Consider the following 20,615-nt stretch of genomic DNA (forward strand, 5'->3'; position numbering starts at 1 on the left):
CCTAAACCTTCAGAGCAACGTCTGCTTAGTTGTTTTAGTCAGGATAAATTGGAACACCCGTTGATAAAAATGAGGGTAGGAGGGTGATTGCAGCAGACAAGGATGCAGAAAACAATGATCATTGTGAAGATTTTTTTTCCTGGTTGTTTTTCTGTGCTGTCATCTCTAATTATAAGAAAAGATTTTCAACTTCAAAACAAAAAAAGGATCCCAGTGAATCAATATGACAGAATAGGATCAAAGAGCTTAATTTTTTTTCATCTTTTATTTTACAGGTAATTAAGAAGCTATTTTTTTCTCAATCCCTCTGGCTGTTTTACTTTCTCTTCCATTTTGTTTGTTTTTGTTGGTGTTTTCCACTAAATTTTCTCCACAATAAATCTTTCTTTTCTTTTACTGCCTGCTTCCTCCCTTCACTCCCTTCCAAACAAAGACAACAAGTAGCGTGGGAACAAAATTGGCATTAATTAATAATCTCCCTCTGAAAATGGTTTGCTTCAATCTACAAATAAAGTGAAATAATCCCTGTTATCTGTCATTTTTGGCCTTAGTTGCCCCCGCTTTAACTCAGAATACCTAAAACCTCCAGGTAGTGCTGTGACCCACGGCCTTTCAGGACACGTAGGAACACATCACACGCATGAGAACACAAGCGCTGCTAAACGAGACATACAAATCCATTAAGAGACTTGATATTGTGGCAGCCGGCTCACAGTGAGACCCCACAGCTGTAAAAGGCAATGATGTGCGAGAGTTGCAGAAAATTCCTACAGAAAGAGGAGTTCAGTCAGGCCTAATCCAGAGGGCGAAAAACCATCGCGGCGTGCTTGCGTTGGGCCGGATAATGTCTCATTGCTCATTCGTTTCCAAGTTAACCACATTTGCAGCAGAGTTTAATGATTCTTTGATCTTCAAAATAAAAAAATATATAAACCTAATAAACCTATAAATACAAAGTTTTGCATTAATAAGGCATTTTTTTCATATTGTGAAGAAAAAATGTTACAATTTCTCTTATTTAGCTCTTAATTTGACAATAAAGCTGATGTACAGGAATCAGGTTGAGGCAAACTCTAGATTCACCCTGGTAACTTGAAATATAAAAAAAAGAGTCATGATTTATGACAGATGTTTTGGCATGAAAATTGTTTTCTTGAGCAGAATGTGAAGAAAATTACTGCAGAATCCTATAGCTTAAATAACCGCGGCTAACATGCTTTTAGAAAGTTATTTTTTTTTTGTAAGCAATAACTTTGACAAAGAGAATGACTAAGTTAATAATAATTTAAAAAAAGCCCACCAAAAAGAATTCCTTTTTGTAAGTAATACTGAAGTTTAGTGGCTTCAAATCTGGTATATTGAATGAAACACCATAAAAACAGGGGCGGAGCTACGGGGGGCACAAGGGGGGCTGCTGCCCCCAGCAAAAAGCTTTGTCCCACACTTTTTGAGTCAAGATTAGTCTCAATATTATGAAAGTTCATAAATCTTCAATACAAACTTCTGTAAGTATTGAAAAAATAACTGTTTTAAATTATATAAAAACAATAGTAAATTAATTTTCGAACCATTCACCCTTCTGGAGTCCAAACTGTTCAAGCTCCGCCCCGCATAAAAAAATAAATATTTATCTGATTAGAATTGTAATGTTATTTTCTTCTAATATGTGTTTGTTTTCTCCAAAAAGAAGAAAAAAAAGTCGGTTATCTGTTAATGGAATATCTGCAGGCTGCAACAAAACCTCTGAAACATCGCTGGTTGTTCCCAGAGCCAAACTTATCAGATGATAGTGATGGGTACTTAGATTGCTAACCGTGTGACTTTATATTTCCGTTTTTTTCTGGTTGTTGCCATTATTTTATCTTAACTAAGTGAGATATTCATAGCCTGACCTTTTCCCCCTTCGTGTGCTACAGCAGCAATCGTAGGTAAACTTCTCAGAAAGGGAGTGAGGTGCCGCAGGAGACCGGGAGAAAAATAAAGAAAATACATAAAAAAGCAAGAAATAGAGATGTAGTAAAGTGGTAGGTGATGAGCAGGAGGAAGAATGTCTTATCCGTGTGTGACTTTAGACAGGCAGAGACGAAGCTGCCGTTTTCCCCTGGAGCTGCTTTGGCCGCTCACCTGTGGCTGACCTTGCACCGCCATGTGGGCCGCTTCACTCTTCCACATCACAGGCGGCGTTTTGAAAGGAACACAACTGAACCGTTTTGTGCTATTTACAACTCTGCAAGTTGAAGGCACTCGGTTCTGATGTGCCAACACACCAAATTCCTTCCATTTCTTACACTCATTTAATTTGATTCGGCCTTGGTCTGCGTGTCTCGGCTAAGCCGAGCAGAATAGGAAACCGGGCTGTGAATGCGATACGCTTGGAGATGTTTTAGATTATGAATGAGGTGGTTAAAATATGCAATCTTCTTAAGAATACCAGCAACAGTGCATTAAATTAAGAATGTGTCACTGTGATGATCGTGAGGCCCCCACCCCCGAGGTAGCAAAGTGCTCACAGTTTGTTTGTGGAGTGGAATCTCTGCTGGGAGGCTGTCAAAGCTCATCCTGGATAGGGTGACATGAGCTCAAGCACTCCTGCATTATCACGAATCACATCTCTCTGGCTCTTGATGCATATCATGTCTCCCAGGCATTTAATAAACGAGAGAGCTGGCTTTGTTCCTTCATCTGTTCTTTCTCTTTTTACACTTCCTGCACTTTTTAAAATCATATTTCCTGATTTTAAACCAGAAAACAAACTCCTCCAACAATATTTAAAGATTTTCAGTGCTCAACCAATTCCAGAGAACTTTTTATCTTTTAAAACTCTCGGCTTTGTGATCAACATTGCATCTAAGACGGGGCTTGTTTATTAATAATGCATATAGGAGGACAGACGCACAATAGCATTAGAATACCGTTTATTTTTACAATTTTTGACTTACTCATAACTGACTTGTGCAAAGAGGCAGTGATTCATTCCTGTGATGTACACATGAGTGTCTCCCACCAAAAAACAGACAATATAGATTTCCTTTTTTTTTTTGGATGATAAATTAGAGGATTCAATGAAGTTATTTTTTAAAGTTGAGTGCTGTCAATATATATATATATATTAAATCTCTGGACCTCTTGTACCGCCAGTGCAGTGACGGTGGAACACAAAGTACTGGGAAGGAAATGAGTGGATTCGTTGGCAATTTCAATTCGGGTCGTGTCAAGAAAGGAGTCCAGAAGATCTTTCCCCTCTCTGATGATTCATTGCCTCACCAGAGGGAACTTTCTTCCTATAAGCTCAAAGTTCATAAATTGTGTACATGACTTCCAATGATGCTTGCGTTTCTTCCCATGGTTCAGAGTCCCATGGGTCCTGTGTTCCAAGGTTCAGGTTTGGAACAGAGGATCCGGGGAGTGCATTAAGCTTATATATCAATTTAGCAAACCCTTTGTCATGTGTTAGAAATTTGGGAGAGCTTTGAGAGATGAGCTGAGAGGGAATATGTTAAGGTGACACCTGAGTATACATGGAAATAATTGTGATGAAAAGGCACTGGGGAACCACATCCACTTACCCAGTAACACATAACTTTATACATTTATCTCTGCTACATTGTTGTTTGTTACAGCAGGTGAGGGTTTACTCTTTAGTCCCTCTGTGGCACACCTGGAGGTCTCCATGATCAACAAACGCGGCACGCAAAGGGCTAGGAGGATGGTTTTGTATTCTTTGCGGAAGTTTTGGTTTAGTAACCCATATATAATGGCGTTGAGGCAGCTGTTGAAGTAAGCCATGAAGTAACTTGTGACAAAAAGCCACTCCGGTATATTCGGGGCGACTTTCACAGGGTTTATTGCCACGGCCAGGCCTATGAGGTTTAGTGGCGCCCAGCACACGGCAAATAAGACAAAGACCATAAACATAGTCAGGAAGTTCCTCACGTCGCTTGGTTTCAGTCTGGTCCTTTGCTCAGGTTTGACTCGATGTTTCACTTTAATCACCAGCACCCATATCCTCATGTAGCAGTAGGACACAACAAGCAGAGGGATCAAAAAGTGAATCACCACCACTGAGATGGTGTAGTAGGAGCTGACAGTCTGTGCAAAGGTGCAGGAGTAAATGCGAGGGTCGTACTGCAGCGAGCCCACAAAGAAGTTTGGCACTGTGGCGATGGCAGTGAGTAGCCAGGTGAGGCCGAGGTAACAGCAGGTTTTCCTCACGCTGTACAGCCGATCGTAGTGCAGGCTGTGGCAAATGTAGCAGTAGCGGTTGATGGCGATAGCGGTAATGTTGAAAATGGAGCCAATGACGCTGATGCCCATAACGAAGCCACTGGCCTGACAGTGCAGGTCGCCCATTGTCCAGTCGTTGTGGAAGATGGCAGTCAGGACCAGAGGGTATGGGTACAGTGCCACCACCAGGTCTGCAACAGACAAGCTCACCACGAAGATGTTACCTGAGCAGATGAGAGAATTGAGGGTAAAATGGGCAAACATGTCAAAAACGTAAGAAAAAGTGTGATAAAAATTCAAGGAAGATGACACACATCATGCAGGCACCATGAGTGTTCTTTTAGAATCCTATTAAGATCATCTTTTGATCTGTTGTAATAGCATTCACAGTGGTCTTTCAATTATGATTTTGCTGTTTTTAGCCTAAATTTAAGAAACTGTATCATTTTCTAGGACATACTCTATGCAGATGATGCTATAATCTATTGTTCCAAATATCTTGAATATCTATAATTTATTGCAACAGGATTCAATACAAAAATCCCTATCATCAAATAAAAAGATCCTGAATAAAACAAGATCATTTTAATGCAAGGAGTCACTAACCGTGGTCTGGATATGGACCCAGATGTTGGTTCATGCAGACCCAGCATCTAGTTTCGGACTAGACACAGATGTTGGGTCATGCGGACCCAGCATCTGGGTACAAACTTGACGCAAAACAAATACGATGGGCGCCTCTATTCTAAATGGTGCAGTTCTGTCACTAGTCGTCATACATGGACACATAAATATGTATGGAGAGTTTTTATGGGGAGACAAGAGCCCGTGAGGAACCTGAAGAAGAGCTTTCGACTTCAGAGAAACATAAAGCTGCTGTTTACCGACACAGCCAGAAGTCTTCATCCAAATATGGATTTATGGAGTCAGTTGCTTCCACGTACCAAACCACTCTGCATAATATTTCGCGACAGATTCTTGAATTTTTCAAATAATCTCCCAATAATAAAGTTACAGGCATGATGGATTCATTTTTATTCTTATACTTAGACTATTGGCTTGAAGTTACTTTTTTCTGCTCCTGATTCACAACGATTTGAATTGAAAAAATACTCAGAAATGTTATTTAAGCCTAGATTTCTGGGTTCCCAATCATAATACCAATGCCCCAAGAACATGTAAAAACACCATTTTCATTGAAGCAGGTCTTTAAGCTAAACCTTTAGGTCAAATATCAATTTGACCGTCTGTCTCGGTTTTTTTTTTATTAATTTTGTTTCTGCACATTTGGGTCAGACTTGGTCAGAAGGAACAAAATTATCCAAAATCTGTCAACTGACGTTAAATTTATGATCCGAAAACCAACATTAAGGAAGAAAATCTTTTTGCACCACGCATGGCTTCACAGCAGCAGACTGCTGTGTAATCTAGCCGGACACATTTTGATCATTTAATTTCTGAAGGTATGACAGCGAGCTTCCCTGTACACTGTGGCTTTTTTGATAAGACTTTTTATTCATTCTCACTGCGGCACCACTCTGGATCCAGGTCAATGCTCTTTTGCTACAGTCTTGGTGATATGTCGCTTATTTTTTTGTTTTTGACAGTAATTCCAAGAATGCTCCACATATGTCTTTATGTCTCTTGGGCATTTTTTCCATGAAAGTCTCCTGATTAAACAATCCCATATTTGTGTCCAAACTCAAATGTTTCCTCCTTGAATGTGGGCATGATTGTCACTAGTAGTGAACATTTGTGCTTTGAGACCAAAATCAGATTTTCAAAAAGCTTGAATAATAGATTAAATAAACTAAACAAATAATAATAAAAGATTTAGCCCTAAAAAAAAAAAAAAACTAAATAAAAATACAATAAAAGAGCTGTTAAAATAAAAAAACAATAAAAATATTCAACAAAAGGAAATTATGAACTTGTATAGACTAAAGAGAGACACACTAAAAGAGCAGTAGGTGGGGAAAAAACTACAACTAAGTGCACAAGTGCACAAAATAAAACTATATATATATACCATATATATGATTTTGACCATAAAACTCAGTGATTTTCTCCGCCAAACTCAATAATGCTCAGAAAATCAGCAATTGGATGAACAAAGCCAGATATATATTAAAAAAAAAACTTCTTATAATTCAGAATTTAGACTTAAATAAAACCAGATGGGGGAAAAATGTATAAATGAACATGTAAACATGTTTTGAAACCTGTCTTTACATGTTTTTTTTTTGTTTAAAGTTGAACTTTTTTCGCATTTTCTGCTAAAAAATTTTTTTGCTGAATCCTGCCTCCAGTGGACATTGAAGGAACTACAGCTTCTGGTTATTTATTTTTTTTTAGTCTATCTCAAATAACGGAGTAGATAAAAGAGTCTTGGAGTAAACACTAAGCAGGAGAGCCAAGAAAAAAATAAAAACATACTTAAATAATGGATATTAAATCAAAATCACTGTTTTTTATAGTAGCATAAAAACTGTGTATCTATGTGCCTTCACCCCCTTAGGCTGCGTTTAGTTCAAAAAGGTCTAAAATTCTATTAGGCTCTAAAGAAATTATAAATATGAATTAAGAAGTTTTTAATCTGACCCTTTTTAACTATCCAGCAATTGACTTTACTTTTATCGATCCTAATTTAATGTTTTACTTAAAGTTATTGATGCTCTTGTGGAAAAAAGAACACGACGTTGGCCGATCTCTAATGAAGTCGGATGTCAGAAACCTTTCAAATGTCTGCAAATGTTTACGATGTTTGTTTTTATGATGTCCTCTATGCGGAGGTTTGTGACTTAGTGTCATAAAAAATGATGCGATATGAGTCTAAATATATGTGGTATAGGATTTGATATGTGAAGGATGCTTTTCAAACAAAATAATAAACGTCAATTTGCTGCTTTTGGATTTGATTTGATGCAGGCTAAAACAATTTTTGACAATTGTTTACTAAAGATTTTCATCTTGTTTTTGACTGAAAACAAGTTGTTTCCTACAAATAGATCAAAACCTCAAATAAATATACTTAAAAAAAAGACTAGAGAATCACAAGATTCTTTATAGCGCAGCACAATATAATTAGATCCAGGTCAAGATCCAGGTTTGACTTGTTTTTTTGGGTTTTGATGCACGAGGTCTGCATTCGACATAATTGGTGTCCTTTACCAGAGCTCAAAGCCATAAACGTATTCCAATAAAAAACAATAACCACATTAGTTGCATAAAATCTCACTGGGCATTCTTTTTGCTGGTTTGATTTAAAAATTACAGAGAAAAGTTCAACGTTTGTCTTTTCCTACAACTTTGTGCTAAATGCATCAGAATCTATTGCACCAGATCTCACACAGTTAAATAATCTCGCAAAACACACTCAGTGTAATGCAAATCCCATCATTGTTGTTGGAAATGTTGAGTTTTTTTTTTTTCCCAAGGAAGCCACATATAAATGCACTTCTTTCACTGCTCTCTGTGGGCATCTATTGAAGCTCTGCTTCATTCCCACAAACATAATGTGCTCATCATGCCTCAGATGTCAGCTGTCTTTAATTACCCTAGATAAGGATATAGGTTACTCCTGCTGTTCAGAAAAGGGGAAATGCCTTTTATTTAATCAAACTGCCACCGTCAGAGAAAAACATAATAATATTTAGCAACATTTTAGCTCTGTGTGAAGAAGCACTTATCTAGTGTCATGTTATACTAGAAAAAAATGCATGAAAATATAACCATGTAATTAGGCATATCAAGAAACAAAAATAATGTTTTATTTTGAAACCAAACTTTTAGCTTCCTGTTTAGTCAGGTTAGAAAACAACAGTGGGTGGAGCCAGATCTGGTAACTTTCTAAAAGTTTTATTTATTTATTTTTTCAGCTTGGTGGCTGAATTTTCCATAACCAATCAAGGATTTTGTCATTTCGATTCATATGTTCCATAAAAGTACACTAACTTATATTTTTCTAGTCATTATTTGTGCTGTGAAATTGGATGCTTTGCTAAAAGAGCAAGCCCCCTATAGGCTACTTTGTGAACTGACCAGCTCCAGTTTCCTTTTTTAAGAGCTTCAATCCAGAAGCTGAAGGGTTGTCCTGTTGGTTCATACATAAAAATGACTAAAACAAAAAAAAGTGCAATGGCAACAAATCAAATCAGATATGAAGTTCAGCAGATGGTGATCAGATCACAAGAACAGACGACTACACTTTTAAACGTAACCTCAACAAAAACAATGACGTTAAACAGGAGGGATGAGCCAAAGAACATGACACTTGTAATAGAGGAGGGGGTAGCTACTCGAATACAAGACTTGGAAACACTAAAATATGCCAACAAATAAAATAAAATACACCAATTCTCACAAAAAAAACAAAAACTCATGACTTTTAGCCCTACCAATGGGATAGGTTTCCACAACATAAAATCCTCCCATTTCCTCAGGATGAGACACTGAACTTCAGGCATGAACCCCCAGATGATAAAATAGTGTTACTCTATAAAGGTCCATTAATAAAAACCGCTCAGATCAGTTTAGTTTCATTTGTCTCCTCTGCAACAGTCATCATCAGAGCAGACAAATAAACAGGACATGGATAAATGTAATGTCTGATTACTTTCCACAAAAGTTCCTGTTCTTCTGTGATCAAATGCTAACGCTGGATTTACTCAGGACATAAAGACGATGGGGAATGACATCCAGCAGTGCAGCCGGTGTGGATTTTTATGGAATAAAACGAATAAATCGAATTGCAGCGGATTGGCAAACAAGAAACATGACATTGTGATGTAAAGATGGAGGTTTTTAATCTAAAAACAATGTAAAATGTTGCTGTTTTTTAACTTATCAAGAGAAGAATTGAGTTATTATATAACCGAGGTCCTAAAAACAAGTGGAATTGAATCATTTTTGGATAAAAATCGCATTAGAATTGGATATTTCCGGCATTTATCTTCTAATGCGGCATCACATGAGCAGAGAGATCGCTGCAGTTTGACAGGTAACAACTTTCCAATAAGAAAATATATGTTTAGTGGAATCTTGGATTTATTGGTGAAATTAGTGACGTACAAAATGAAGGGGTAGAGAGGAAGAAACATCCAAGAGTTGCTATCAAACCACAAAACTTCTACGTCTGCAGTGACTAAAAAAACTCAGAATCATAAAACTGAACTTAATTAAGAAAACTATGGCCCCATTCATAACTTAGGACAGCAACTAGCAAATCATTTTTAATCTTTTTTTGTTTGTTTTTTTGGAGGAAAATTGATGCCACATTTTTCCACCAACCCAAGCAGTCAGAAAGAGTGGATTTTTAACCCGGCAGAACATCATACACCATCTCTCATGTCTGCTGAGATAAAAATAAAAGCCTTTGTTTTTCATCTTGGAGTCAGCTCAGTGGGCATAACTGTCAGACTGCATTTGTGACGCTTCCAGCCCTCACTGTGTGCATTTGTTATTGTGCAGAGGTTCGATTCCTCACTCACACCATGCAGCTCTGTGCTATCAGTCGCCGGGCGGGGAGTTCTCCATCTTCACAGCTGAGTGGCTGAACCCTGTCTGTTGTTCTTATCTTCAGGAGGATAAGGTAAGTGCCAAAACAGCACAACATTTTTTTTTCCTCATTAAAAAAGCTCTTAAATGTAATTTCCTTCATCTCCCCCAAGCATTTTAAAAAAACATCCATTCAAATGTGAAATAAAGTTGTTGTCACACCTGCATGCGAGTCCAGTTTTGTGCCCGCTGACCTCTTTTGGAGCTATTATTATCAAGTGCGAGCTGAGCAGAGCTCAACCTGAATGCTGATTCGTTCCGGGCCGGCAGGGCCAGCTGACATGGAGCCTTTAACTTCCCTGACACCCCCTCTGTAATTATTTGATTTTGCAGTGAGCTGCACCCACACAAAACTGTCAACCCAGAGAAACGGTGCATTGGTTCCTCCTGAGGGGGCCACCAAGTCAATGTACTTCCTCCTGAACTAGACTGCGGCACGGTTCGTAAACACGAGGAGAACCCTTCCTCACACCGTCGTTCTCGTGACATAAAATACTTTGGAGTCAGAGGCGGATGCATGAAAATGAGATCAACCAAAGACAATAAAGAAGCTTGTGGAGTGAGTCTCCGTCTCACGACTGCATGCACACGTGCACCTCAGGGGCTCCTCCCACCCGGTCTGTCTCCCGTCACTCTCACTGAAAACGTGACCCACTGTACTACGCTTTGATTCAGCCGGCTATATTTAAACACCTTTGAAGGAAAGATGAATTACCAGAAAACGGTGTGGGAGTGTTGGCGCCGCTCACTGACTGTCGACAGCACGTGGCTCCTTACTACAACCTCCCGAATGAGATTAGACCCGACTCAGTCAACTTATGATAAATAGGCAAGAATAACCTTTCAGCAAGGGCATTAGGGCTGATGAATTAGTAGTGACTACGACATGAAGTCGTGTCGGAGGGGCCAGAGAATTTAGAGAAGTTTAAGATTAAACTGACGTGAGCTGCCTTTTGGTGATACGGCCTGCGACAAGAGCGGCCAAAAAACACGCTCGTCATCGTCAAACAGCATCCTCCAATCAGGCCTCTCGCGTCTGGGAAACTAGGACTCACTGGCCCTGGGAGGAATCGGACCGTCAGGACACAAGCAAGCGCTCTGGTGCAGTGCTGATGAAGCACAAGCACAGAAACGCGAGAGGACGGGAGTTTTTCACAAGAACCGTCTGCATGAGATTGAAGCGGGATGGATAATCCTAATCTGATGATGTACATAGCCTCCTTGGCCGTATTACAAAACGTCATCTGCGATGTTGGCAGGAGAAGAAGACATGTTTAATGTAGTGTGCTAAGTGATATTCCCCATGGATCTGTGCTGTCAATTTAAATTGGCTTCTGGTCTGACTCACAACGTCCACTGACTCAATTAGCCCTCCCCTCTTGGATGAGTTTTTTTTTTATTCATCTTCATTTTTTCTTTAGCTGGATTGAGAGTGGACGCTTTAACAAACTTCACACACCTATAAACTCCTGACAGAGCAGTGCCTTGTATATTTCCTCCATCAGCGCCCCTCATCCTTCACTCTTTGCGTGTATTTTTAGTGTGGATAACCCCGGTGGGAAACTCTCCGTGTCAGCAGACCACTGCAGCTCCGTGCATCCTATAAGCTCGCAAGAAATCGTCAAAACGGACAAAGTGCACGTGGAGGTTCTAGTCGGGGCGTTGGTATCATTCCGTTTAGATAAAAGCAGACGAGAACGCCGTGGCGGTCTGTCACGGTGGAGAGCTGAGGGATACATGAAAGCAGCGGCGTGCTAAGCGAGTGTGTTGAAGTGAAGCCGAGTGGAAAGGTCCTGCTGTTGTGTTTGTCGGGAAGCGAAGCAGCAGCAGTCTGAAGGATGTTTAGGAGAGGCATAGAGGGGGCGGGAGAAAACGCTCTCCAAGTACACCAACTTTGAATTAAGATTTATGCCTTTCGAATGCACAGAAGCTGTTTTTTTCTGGCAGAATGAAAGCTTTTATTTTGTCAACAATTAAACATTGGGGTAACAATCCTACTCACTTGAGGTTCTGCTGAGGTTTCAGGTTGTGCACCAAATGACCATCACTCCACCCGGGAGCACTCCTGTGTGACTGGATCTACCCGTCGGTCCAATTAGAGGAGCAGAACAATGAGGTCTGCAATCACTGCAGTGTCCGCGGCTCACCGACCCGACGTGAGGCCATTCCCTCCTGCCTCATTGTTTGGGACCAGTGGACTGTGTCACCTTTGCAAACCAGGAAATCTAATTACTCTTTCAGGGCTTCTAAACATCTCACCAAAAAAATGCCCTTGGCGGAGTCTATTAGACGCACAATGTAAAGTTTTTGTAATTGCCATTAAAAGCTCATTATTCCAAACTCTTGTGTCTTCTTCACGTGCTGCCATTGAGGCCATCGCCTGAACCTCTGTTTGTTTTTGTTTTTTTTGTTTTTTCCTGGCTTCAGTTGCTGCACCGCGGAGCACACCGGTCATCCTGAGGGACCTAACAAGTTCAAAGCTGCACAACATCAAATGCACATTTCGTGTAGCTCTCAGATCAGAGTTTCAGCCCGGGAGACTTTTCCCGAAACATCTCTTTTCCTTTTAGGAAACAAAATCATGGGATGCAAAACAATTAACTTATTCATACCTGAGGCTAAAAAAAAAAAAATCTGGAAAATTGCTTAATGAAAATTACAACTGGTTATTTGAAAAATCTCTTTTTGAAACTCTTCCGATCGGGGAGTAGCGGGTTAATGCGATGAGATTCCAAGTTTCTTGTTATTAGAACAAAATATTCATTATGTGTTGTGCAGCTGTCTCCGGAGAAGCAAACCCTGTAAGGCGTTCATATATTTTATTAATCAAGACTATTTTATGAATGGCCCCTCTTTTCTTTTTATTTATTTATTTTTATTCTAATCGTGGATCTGGATGAACTCCTCAGCCTTAAACACATCATGATATTAATGTCAGTTTTTTATGGAGGGGCATAAATAACGCCACGCCGCTGTTAAAGGGGCAGCAGAGATGGGCAGATTCCTGTTTAGTTTGTTACAGAAATCACCTGAGGAAATGTGGGAGCTCCTTGACCTCGGCAGAGACCGGATCTGATTATTCTGAGAGGAGAAAGGAGCCGTCAAGACAAACCAGCAGTTTGTAAAACGTCCACGATTATAATGCCCAGTTCTCAGAGAGGAATGGATTATGAAGTTCCACTAAAGAGGAGGCAAGATCTGAGTCTGATGATGACACAAACTTTATTAAAGTCCAACTTTTGATCTGTTTATAAGCATTCCCTGTGGTCTTATAATTATGATTTTAAAGTCTTTAGCTTAAATTTATAAAAATGTGTGTCATTTTTTAAGATGTAGTTTCTACAGAGCGGCAGGAGTTCATTAGAAATTTGCCTGACTTGTGGGTGGGTCTACCTTCATTTCCCATCATCCCTCTGTTTACACCCCCTCCTGCTTGCTTGCTTCACAACTTGACCTAACATTAGCGGCGCAACAAAAATGGCGAGCAACATTAGAGCTATCCAGATGTACACTTTTGAGCCAGATAGCAGCTTGGACGAGGAAAACAAAGACGTACATGGATCTATTCGTCTGTAAGTGGATGCATCAGGATGGAGCGGTGCAGGGAGCTTGTTGCTATGCAACGCCTACAAGCTCCTTCAAACTACATTTTTTGTCTGCTCCTGATTCACAAATATAAAAAATGCAGTTTTAATCGTCCTCCATCTTGAGAAAAATGCTACAAGAACATGTTAAACGTGATTTTCGTTGGAGTTAGTCTTTAATGCATCTAACTGTGTTTGTGTTTTAGGGATTTCAAGACTGACAAAAGTGTAGCTAAAGTCTTTTTTAAACTGGAGCCATTAAAGACTGGAATTCTCTGCAAAAAAACCAACTCAACCACCCCAACTTTATCTCAGTTTGATGCTATTCTAAAGGACATGAAATCACTAACATGTTTCTGTTTTTAATTTTCTTTACTGCTTTAAATATAGGATATAAAATCTTTTATATTGTAATTGCCCTTTGACCAGGACTCCCTTAAAAAGAAGATCGGTGGATCTATTCCTGGTTAATTAAAAATATAAATAAATTGTATTTTTATTATTGCTTTAAGAACCTTAAAAAGTTCAATTTTCAGAAAAAATCTCTATGCATGTTTCATTTTTTTTAATCACAAAATCCAGGAACAAAAAAATGAAAATAAAATCTTCATTCTGTGAAGTCCGGCCCTTCCAAATAGACCAAACTGTGGTTTAATAACTCCTCAATTCCTCCACTCTCATGTCGGATGAACGCAGATGTAAGTGAATGAAATACAAGGCTGAGTTCCACATAAAAGATTTACAGAAGGACACATGAGCTACAGCGGAGCCTCTCACCTTCTCTGCTGTGGGACACTTTGGCTCATGATATAAGGAGGGGTGTGATTTATCTGGGATGGTGAAACCAAGGGTGAAGCCAGATCGAAGAGAGTGTTATTATTTATAGAGAGATATGAAGGCAGGCATGCATTGTTGTGTGCAGCCATCAGGCTCAGCCTGCTGGGCTTGTAGGTCACACAGTGGACTGACATTGGAGCACATTGTGAAGTTAAGAAGGAAAGTTGGTTTTAAGGAGATTTTTACTCCTTTTTTAGTGAATAAATGTAGTTATAAAAGACAACTTTATTTAAGCTGAATTTTTTAAATAAGTATTTTAAATCTGTGCTCCATCACAAACTGTTAGTTGTCATTTCTGTGCGTAAACTTCATTCCATCTCTGCGTCTCACCTGCGTTCCTGAGCTTCTTGTTCCTGTACACCGACATGATGACGAGCACGTTGCCCAGGATGTCGACCACGATGGTGAAGATCAGCACGCTGGCCAGCGCAGTGGACACTCCGCCGGAGGAATCGCTCAGCTGGCAGCCGCTCTCAGTCCTGGAGCAGTTCACATCCTTCACCTCCAAATCCATCTCCCCTCAGGGTGCAGCGGCCATGATGGGAACGCACATTCCCGTGTTCACTTGAGGGGGAAAAAAAATCCTCCAGCAAAGGGAGAAGCACAAAGCAAAGCAAAAATCAAAAGCGAGTCACACGAGGGAGTCCTGAACTTTTGGGGCGACGCGCTCCCCTGCGCGCGGAGCAACGCCGTGACGCGAGCCGTGACATGCTGATGTGGACACGAGAGCACTTTAGACACACAGGAGAAGTCGAGTGTTTAATTTGAAGTTGTTAAAGTCTATAAATATCCGTGTTTGCGCGCGGGTCGTCGTCCAATCCTCATCAGTCAGAGAGACTCCTGCAGCACAGGAGAGGAGAGGAGCGCACTCCCCCGTTCCACTCTTCCACTGTTCCACTGCGCGTAATGGAAATCTGACATGAGACTCCCCTCTCATATATATATATATATATATATATACGTTTGAACTACATAAAGAGAAAAGAATGACATAAAAATTACACAAAACCTCCAAGTCAGACTTGGTTTGCAGCAGGGACACAGCTACATTTTTTTTTTCAATGGCTGGTTTGACACTCAGTTTATCCTCACTGATCCTCATTAGAGTAAGATCATCACTACTGCGCTTGTAAATGGCGCCTTCCTGTGTCCAGTCCAGACTTTTACAGTCATAAAACACACATTTATTAAAATAAACTGCGACAGACCTACTGGCTCTATTGCTTCAAATTAATTTAAAAAATGGTTTTCTGAGTGAGTTTTATTATAATTTAAAAAGTTGCATTGAATTGTGTGCACGAAAGCATTAGACTACTAAAGATGATTCAAAAAATGTTTGTATTATTTAAGTTTTCTTTAAAGTTAATTGACTAAAAATACTTTGAAAAGTGCTACTTTAGATTTCTTCAATTGGAAAGCTGCTGTAAGGACCGGAGGACCAAAATACTTTCAAAATGAGTCAATAGTTGATCTTGGAAAAATACCATTTGGATTAAGACACAGTAGTCTACTATAACGTAAAAATGACCTACAACGTACATGTGATGGCAGAAAAAGGATTCATGTGTGTGGAAACAGTCTGAATTTCACATGTCCATACAGTGTGGTAGAATATTCTTATAATGCATGTGTCAAAGTCAAGGCCCGGGGGCCGGATCCGGCCCTCCAGATCCCTTTATTTTACGGTGATTAATGTCCCGATGTTCTCGCACTTATTTCTAACTTGTTAAAATTTGACAAAATATATTTTTATGGAGGGTAAGATATGGAAAGTTATTTAAAGTTTAAGTTGATTTATTCTGGAATAATATTCTTGACTTTTTATTATTCATAATTATGTTAAGAAGTTACAGTTTTAAAGTTTAATTAATTTGCATTTTTGGACTATTTGGCATTTACTAAGATTTTTTTTTTGGCAGTTTAACTATTTCACACACATGCTAGCTGTTTGGGGTAATTAAGCTTTTTTGATTTTGTTTTTAAGGGTGTTTTGGACTGAGGCTAATATTTACATGCAGGCTTTTCTGGCTAATTTAGGCTTTTTTAGGATATTTTGAAGTACAGCTATTTTTTTCAGCTACATGTTCGATGTTTTGGCTACTTGTTTTTCTAATTTTCTTTTTAAGGCTAATTTGGCATTTAGCAAATATTTTAGCCGGCAATCAGCTTCAACATTTTCAGCTATTAACTCCAGCTATCAGTTTCAGCATTTTCAGCAATCAGCTTCAACATTTTCAGCTATTAACTCCAGCTATCAGTTTCAGCATTTTCAGTAACCAGCTTCAACGTTTTCAGCTATCAGCTTCAGTGTTTTAAGCTATCAGCTTCAGCATTTTTAGCTATTAATTTCAGCATTTTCTGCTATCAGCTTCAGCGTTTTCAGCTATCAGCTTGAGCATTTTCAGCTATTAACTTCAGCTATCAGCTTCAGCATTTTTAGCTGTTAACTTCAGCATTTTCCGCTATCAGCTTCAGTGTTTTCAGCTATCAGCTTCAGTGTTTTCAGCTATCAGCTTCAGCGTTTTCAGCTATTAACTTCAGCGTTTTCAGCTATCAGCTTCAGTGTTTTCAGCTATCAGCTTCAGTGTTTTCAGCTTTTAACTTCAGCATTTTCCGCTATCAGCTTCAGTGTTTTGAGCTATCAGCTTCAGCGTTTTCAGCTATTAACTTCAGCGTTTTCAGCTATCAGCTTCAGCATTTTTAGCTATTAACTTCAGCATTTTCCGCTATCAATCAACTTCAGCGTTTTCAGCTATCAGTTTCAGCGTTTCAAGCTATCAGCTTCAGCATTTTTAGCTATTAACATCAGCATTTCCCTCTATCAGCTGCAGCATATTCAGCTATCAATTTCAGCATCTTCAACCATCAGCACTAGCATCGTCAGCAGCCAAATTCAGGTTACAGCTTTCACACTAGCATTATCACAGGTAATGCCATTTATCTAGTTCATAATAATGTTAAAAAATGTACTGAAATAAATGTTTATCCTGTTCGGCCCACAGCCTAAGGTGTGTTTTGGATTTTGGCCCCTTGTGTGATTGAGTTAGACACTCCTGTTATAATGTATTATTTTGATGTGGAGAAACAACAGTGGGCTGAACTTTATCAACTATATGAACTTTATACTCTTTTGGTTTAAATTCTTCCAGGTTGCCCCTCGCCTTTAACCAGAAGAAGAAAGGAACCTAACAAACAACAAAAAAATGAAACATTTTGCATAGAAGAAAAATAACTGAAAATATGCTGCTGCATTTTCATGACCTGAAAAGATATTTAAAGGACAAAAAAATGTTGGAACTTGTAGCCCTCTTACAGAACCTGCCAAAGTATTACAGTATGTTCTCATTTAGAAATGCACTAATATTTCAGCTGCAGCTTTATTAGTCATAAAACACCCAATGCAGCCAAGCTGTTGGAAGTAAGAGAATCAGTATGTGTATAAAGTTGATGTTTTCATGATCACAATCTGAAACTGATTAGAATTCTGCAGAATGTGAATGTATAGCATGAAAGCATATCCATCTGGTATTCCAGGCAGAGGAAAGCATTCACATCACCAAATGCAACACACGTTCAAGTGACCACTTCCAAAGAGAAATCCATATAAAAGCATGTTTTGGGAGTTCACGTTCAAAACGTTCACGTAACAATGCAAGTTTACAATAGTTTTCTGGCTCCACATATAAAATTGAACACAGAAGTGTCAACCATTTTAAAACTGATCATAATAATTGCGGTTTGCTAATATAATTATTTGACACCAAATATGTTATATATCAGAGCACAGCTGTGAAAGAGCTGAAAATCTTGTAAAGATTTGCTATTCCTTTTTTGAAAACTAAAAAAGAGAAACCGTAGCAAAAAACAAAACAAAAAAAAAAACACGAAGAAGCCCATCCCTGCTTGTCCGGTGTGAACACCATAAATGTAAGTTCAAGAACCCATGTTTAGAATGCTCTTTGACATTTTTCATATGTCTGGTGGGTTATAGCTTTCCATCAACGTAAACTCACAAGTAAAATATGTAATTCAAGGAATATTTTGTTAACTTTCATGGCTTTTGATATTTTGACAATTTATTCCAACATTTTTGTTGGTTTTCTGGTGAGCTAGAATCAAAGTCCCACATTTAATTATTGGACCAAGACACATTCCCAATGTCTCCCATGTCAAAAAGAACAAACATTACACTAAAAATAAACATATGCACAACATGGAAACCCAGGATAAACATTTATTGAGCACACTAAAACCGATTTTTCAAAAATGTTAAAACTTCACCTTTTAGCATAACTATGTATTAAAAACATGCATGAATATTTTTCTTAACTTAAACTTTAAATAACATTCAGTATTTTACTATCAATAAAAATATATTATGTCATATTTATACAAGTCAGAAATAAGCGCAAAATAACATTGGGCCTTGACTTTGACACGTGTCATAAAAAAAGGTATTTTGACAATTAAAACTAAACGTTTTAAAATTAGATTGTAATTTATGCTGCCTTGTGTTGTCCCAAGAAAAATGTTTATACAAAACCAACATACCAATACTACTACTAAAACTATGTACTAAAAAAAAAATTCAATTTTCCATTTTTTTTATTTATTAATTTTTTTTTTTTTTTTAATCATTACCTTGGCAAATGGGTGAAAAAACAAAAGTAGTGATCGTTTGTCTGAATTGTGTTTAAATACTACACGATATAGTCTTTAAAGGGTTGGGAAACGTAGAAGAAATTTGGACACAACCACCCTCCCATCCAACCTGCCATTTTTGCAGCATTGTTGAGGTGGGCGGAGCAAATTCCTGTCTGGCTCTATTTTTTGTCCAATGGGTCACAGGTCAGATATAACTGTTTTAGACAGAAAATGACTATCCAATGGAGTGTTTCTGCACCACAAGTGCACACAGCAGCAGAGCAGGGACACTCTGCTTTTCACATAGCGTTTCATTTATATATATATATATATATATATATATATATATATATATATATATATATAGATGTTTGGGTTCATTTGCATTTGTAGGGTTTAGCCTTCCCTTCTTCACGGCCTTTTATTTGCACTTCTTAACGTTTAAAAGAGACTCTAATGGTTTTAATGTCTCATTTCCCCCCTGATTGAAGAATCTTTATAAAGTGCGACCAGCAATGAAAAGATTGCCTGATTGGTGATATTGTTGCCTCACAAAAAGAGCCTCTCCGGAAAGGAGACGTCAGACTCTGTCCCCACCAGTGTTCTCCAAAGTCAAGCTGATGCGGCGGTACATTCTGAACAGGGAGAGGATGGAGCGTGGGCTCACCGAAGCCCAGCGTTTGAGCACACGTTGAAGGCATGCCCCCTCTCCAGCACACTTTTCTTTTGTTTGCGAGTGTTGCAGGAAAAGCCACCTCTCTGTTCACTCCAATCAGCTTCAGAGAGGCGGCTTTTCATGTGATGACTATTTTTCCCATGTGGAGGTTTACGATCCCAATGAAACGGCATGTGTTCCTGTCGTCCACACCTGTTTGCCATCAGTCATGACTTCACTCCGTTTCTGTTGTTCTCTGACGGATCGTCTCAGCAACAAAAGCTTTTTATACCTCGCTGTGAGTGATGTCTGCCCGTAACTGTTTTTAGTCTTTGTCCCAGTCATTCTTGTTTATGGATTCTGACTTCATACCCCCCTCAAAAACAGTCCAGCAACATCAATTTACTGTCACAAACACGTGATTTTATGTTCAAATGTTAAAAAAATATATACTTTTATATACTTCAAAGTATTTTTTTTATCCAAAACAGTAAAAAAAGCACTTTTAAACATTTGATTGCTTAATTTTGTAATTGTTACATCAAATTAGGAGTCAAATATATCTGGTATATAGGAATGTATTTTTGTTTTATTGTAGTTTCCATCTTTTTTTTACACATTTCTCAAACTTTTGACAATAACCAAACCCAAATTTTTTTTATTTTATTTTTTTTTTGGCCGTTTATCTCTATTAATGAGGCTTTAAAGGTTCTTTCTTTTGGTCATTGCCAAATTTTTGACAACTTGTTTAATTATTGAAAATGTAGTCAAAACCGCTTATGTGCTGCCCCCTACAGGCTGAATTGTGGTATTACATTTAAATTTTGTATTTGTCCCACATTATTTCAGAAGTCTCACGTCATGATCTGCAGCTCCAGTAATGATAATAGTTCTCTAGCCCCACCCCTCTGACCTTCTGACTGGAGTTTCACATTTCGGCTGTGGGTGGAGTCAGCCTCCAACTTCCCTGTTTGGTGACCCTTTACAGACCAACTCCAATCATCTATTGATCTGTCGTAAAAGTGCTATTTTGATTACGATTAGGCAGTTTTTACTCCAAATCAAAAACCTGTGTCGTTTAGGACAGTTTCTGTAGTAGTTCATCAGATTTTCAC

The 20,615-nt window shown here is 38.7% G+C and overlaps 1 protein-coding gene across 1 annotated transcript; it reads right to left on the reverse strand.

The window, feature by feature from the left end:
- Positions 1-2,898: 2,898 nt before the first annotated feature.
- Positions 2,899-15,126, reverse strand: mtnr1c (melatonin receptor 1C). Its single transcript, XM_024282918.2, has 2 exons — positions 14,532-15,126; positions 2,899-4,448 (listed from the first exon to the last, which is right to left on the reverse strand). Exons 1-2 carry the CDS (start codon positions 14,713-14,715, stop codon positions 3,583-3,585), a joined length of 1,050 nt encoding a protein of 349 aa, XP_024138686.1. The 5' UTR covers positions 14,716-15,126; the 3' UTR covers positions 2,899-3,582.
- Between the last annotated feature and the right edge of the window lie 5,489 nt (positions 15,127-20,615).

Source organism: Oryzias melastigma, linkage group LG10 (genome assembly GCF_002922805.2).
Source record: "Oryzias melastigma strain HK-1 linkage group LG10, ASM292280v2, whole genome shotgun sequence".
Taxonomy (NCBI): Eukaryota; Metazoa; Chordata; class Actinopteri; order Beloniformes; family Adrianichthyidae; genus Oryzias; species Oryzias melastigma.

Coding starts and splice junctions, on each gene's coding strand:
- mtnr1c (XM_024282918.2), bottom strand. CDS start 14,715: ATGGATTTGGAGGTGAAGGATGTGAACTGCTCCAGGACTGAGAGCGGC. Junction 4,449..14,531: donor CAAGAAGCTCAGGAACGCAG/GTGAGACGCAGA, acceptor TCATCTGCTCAG/GTAACATCTTCGTGGTGAGC.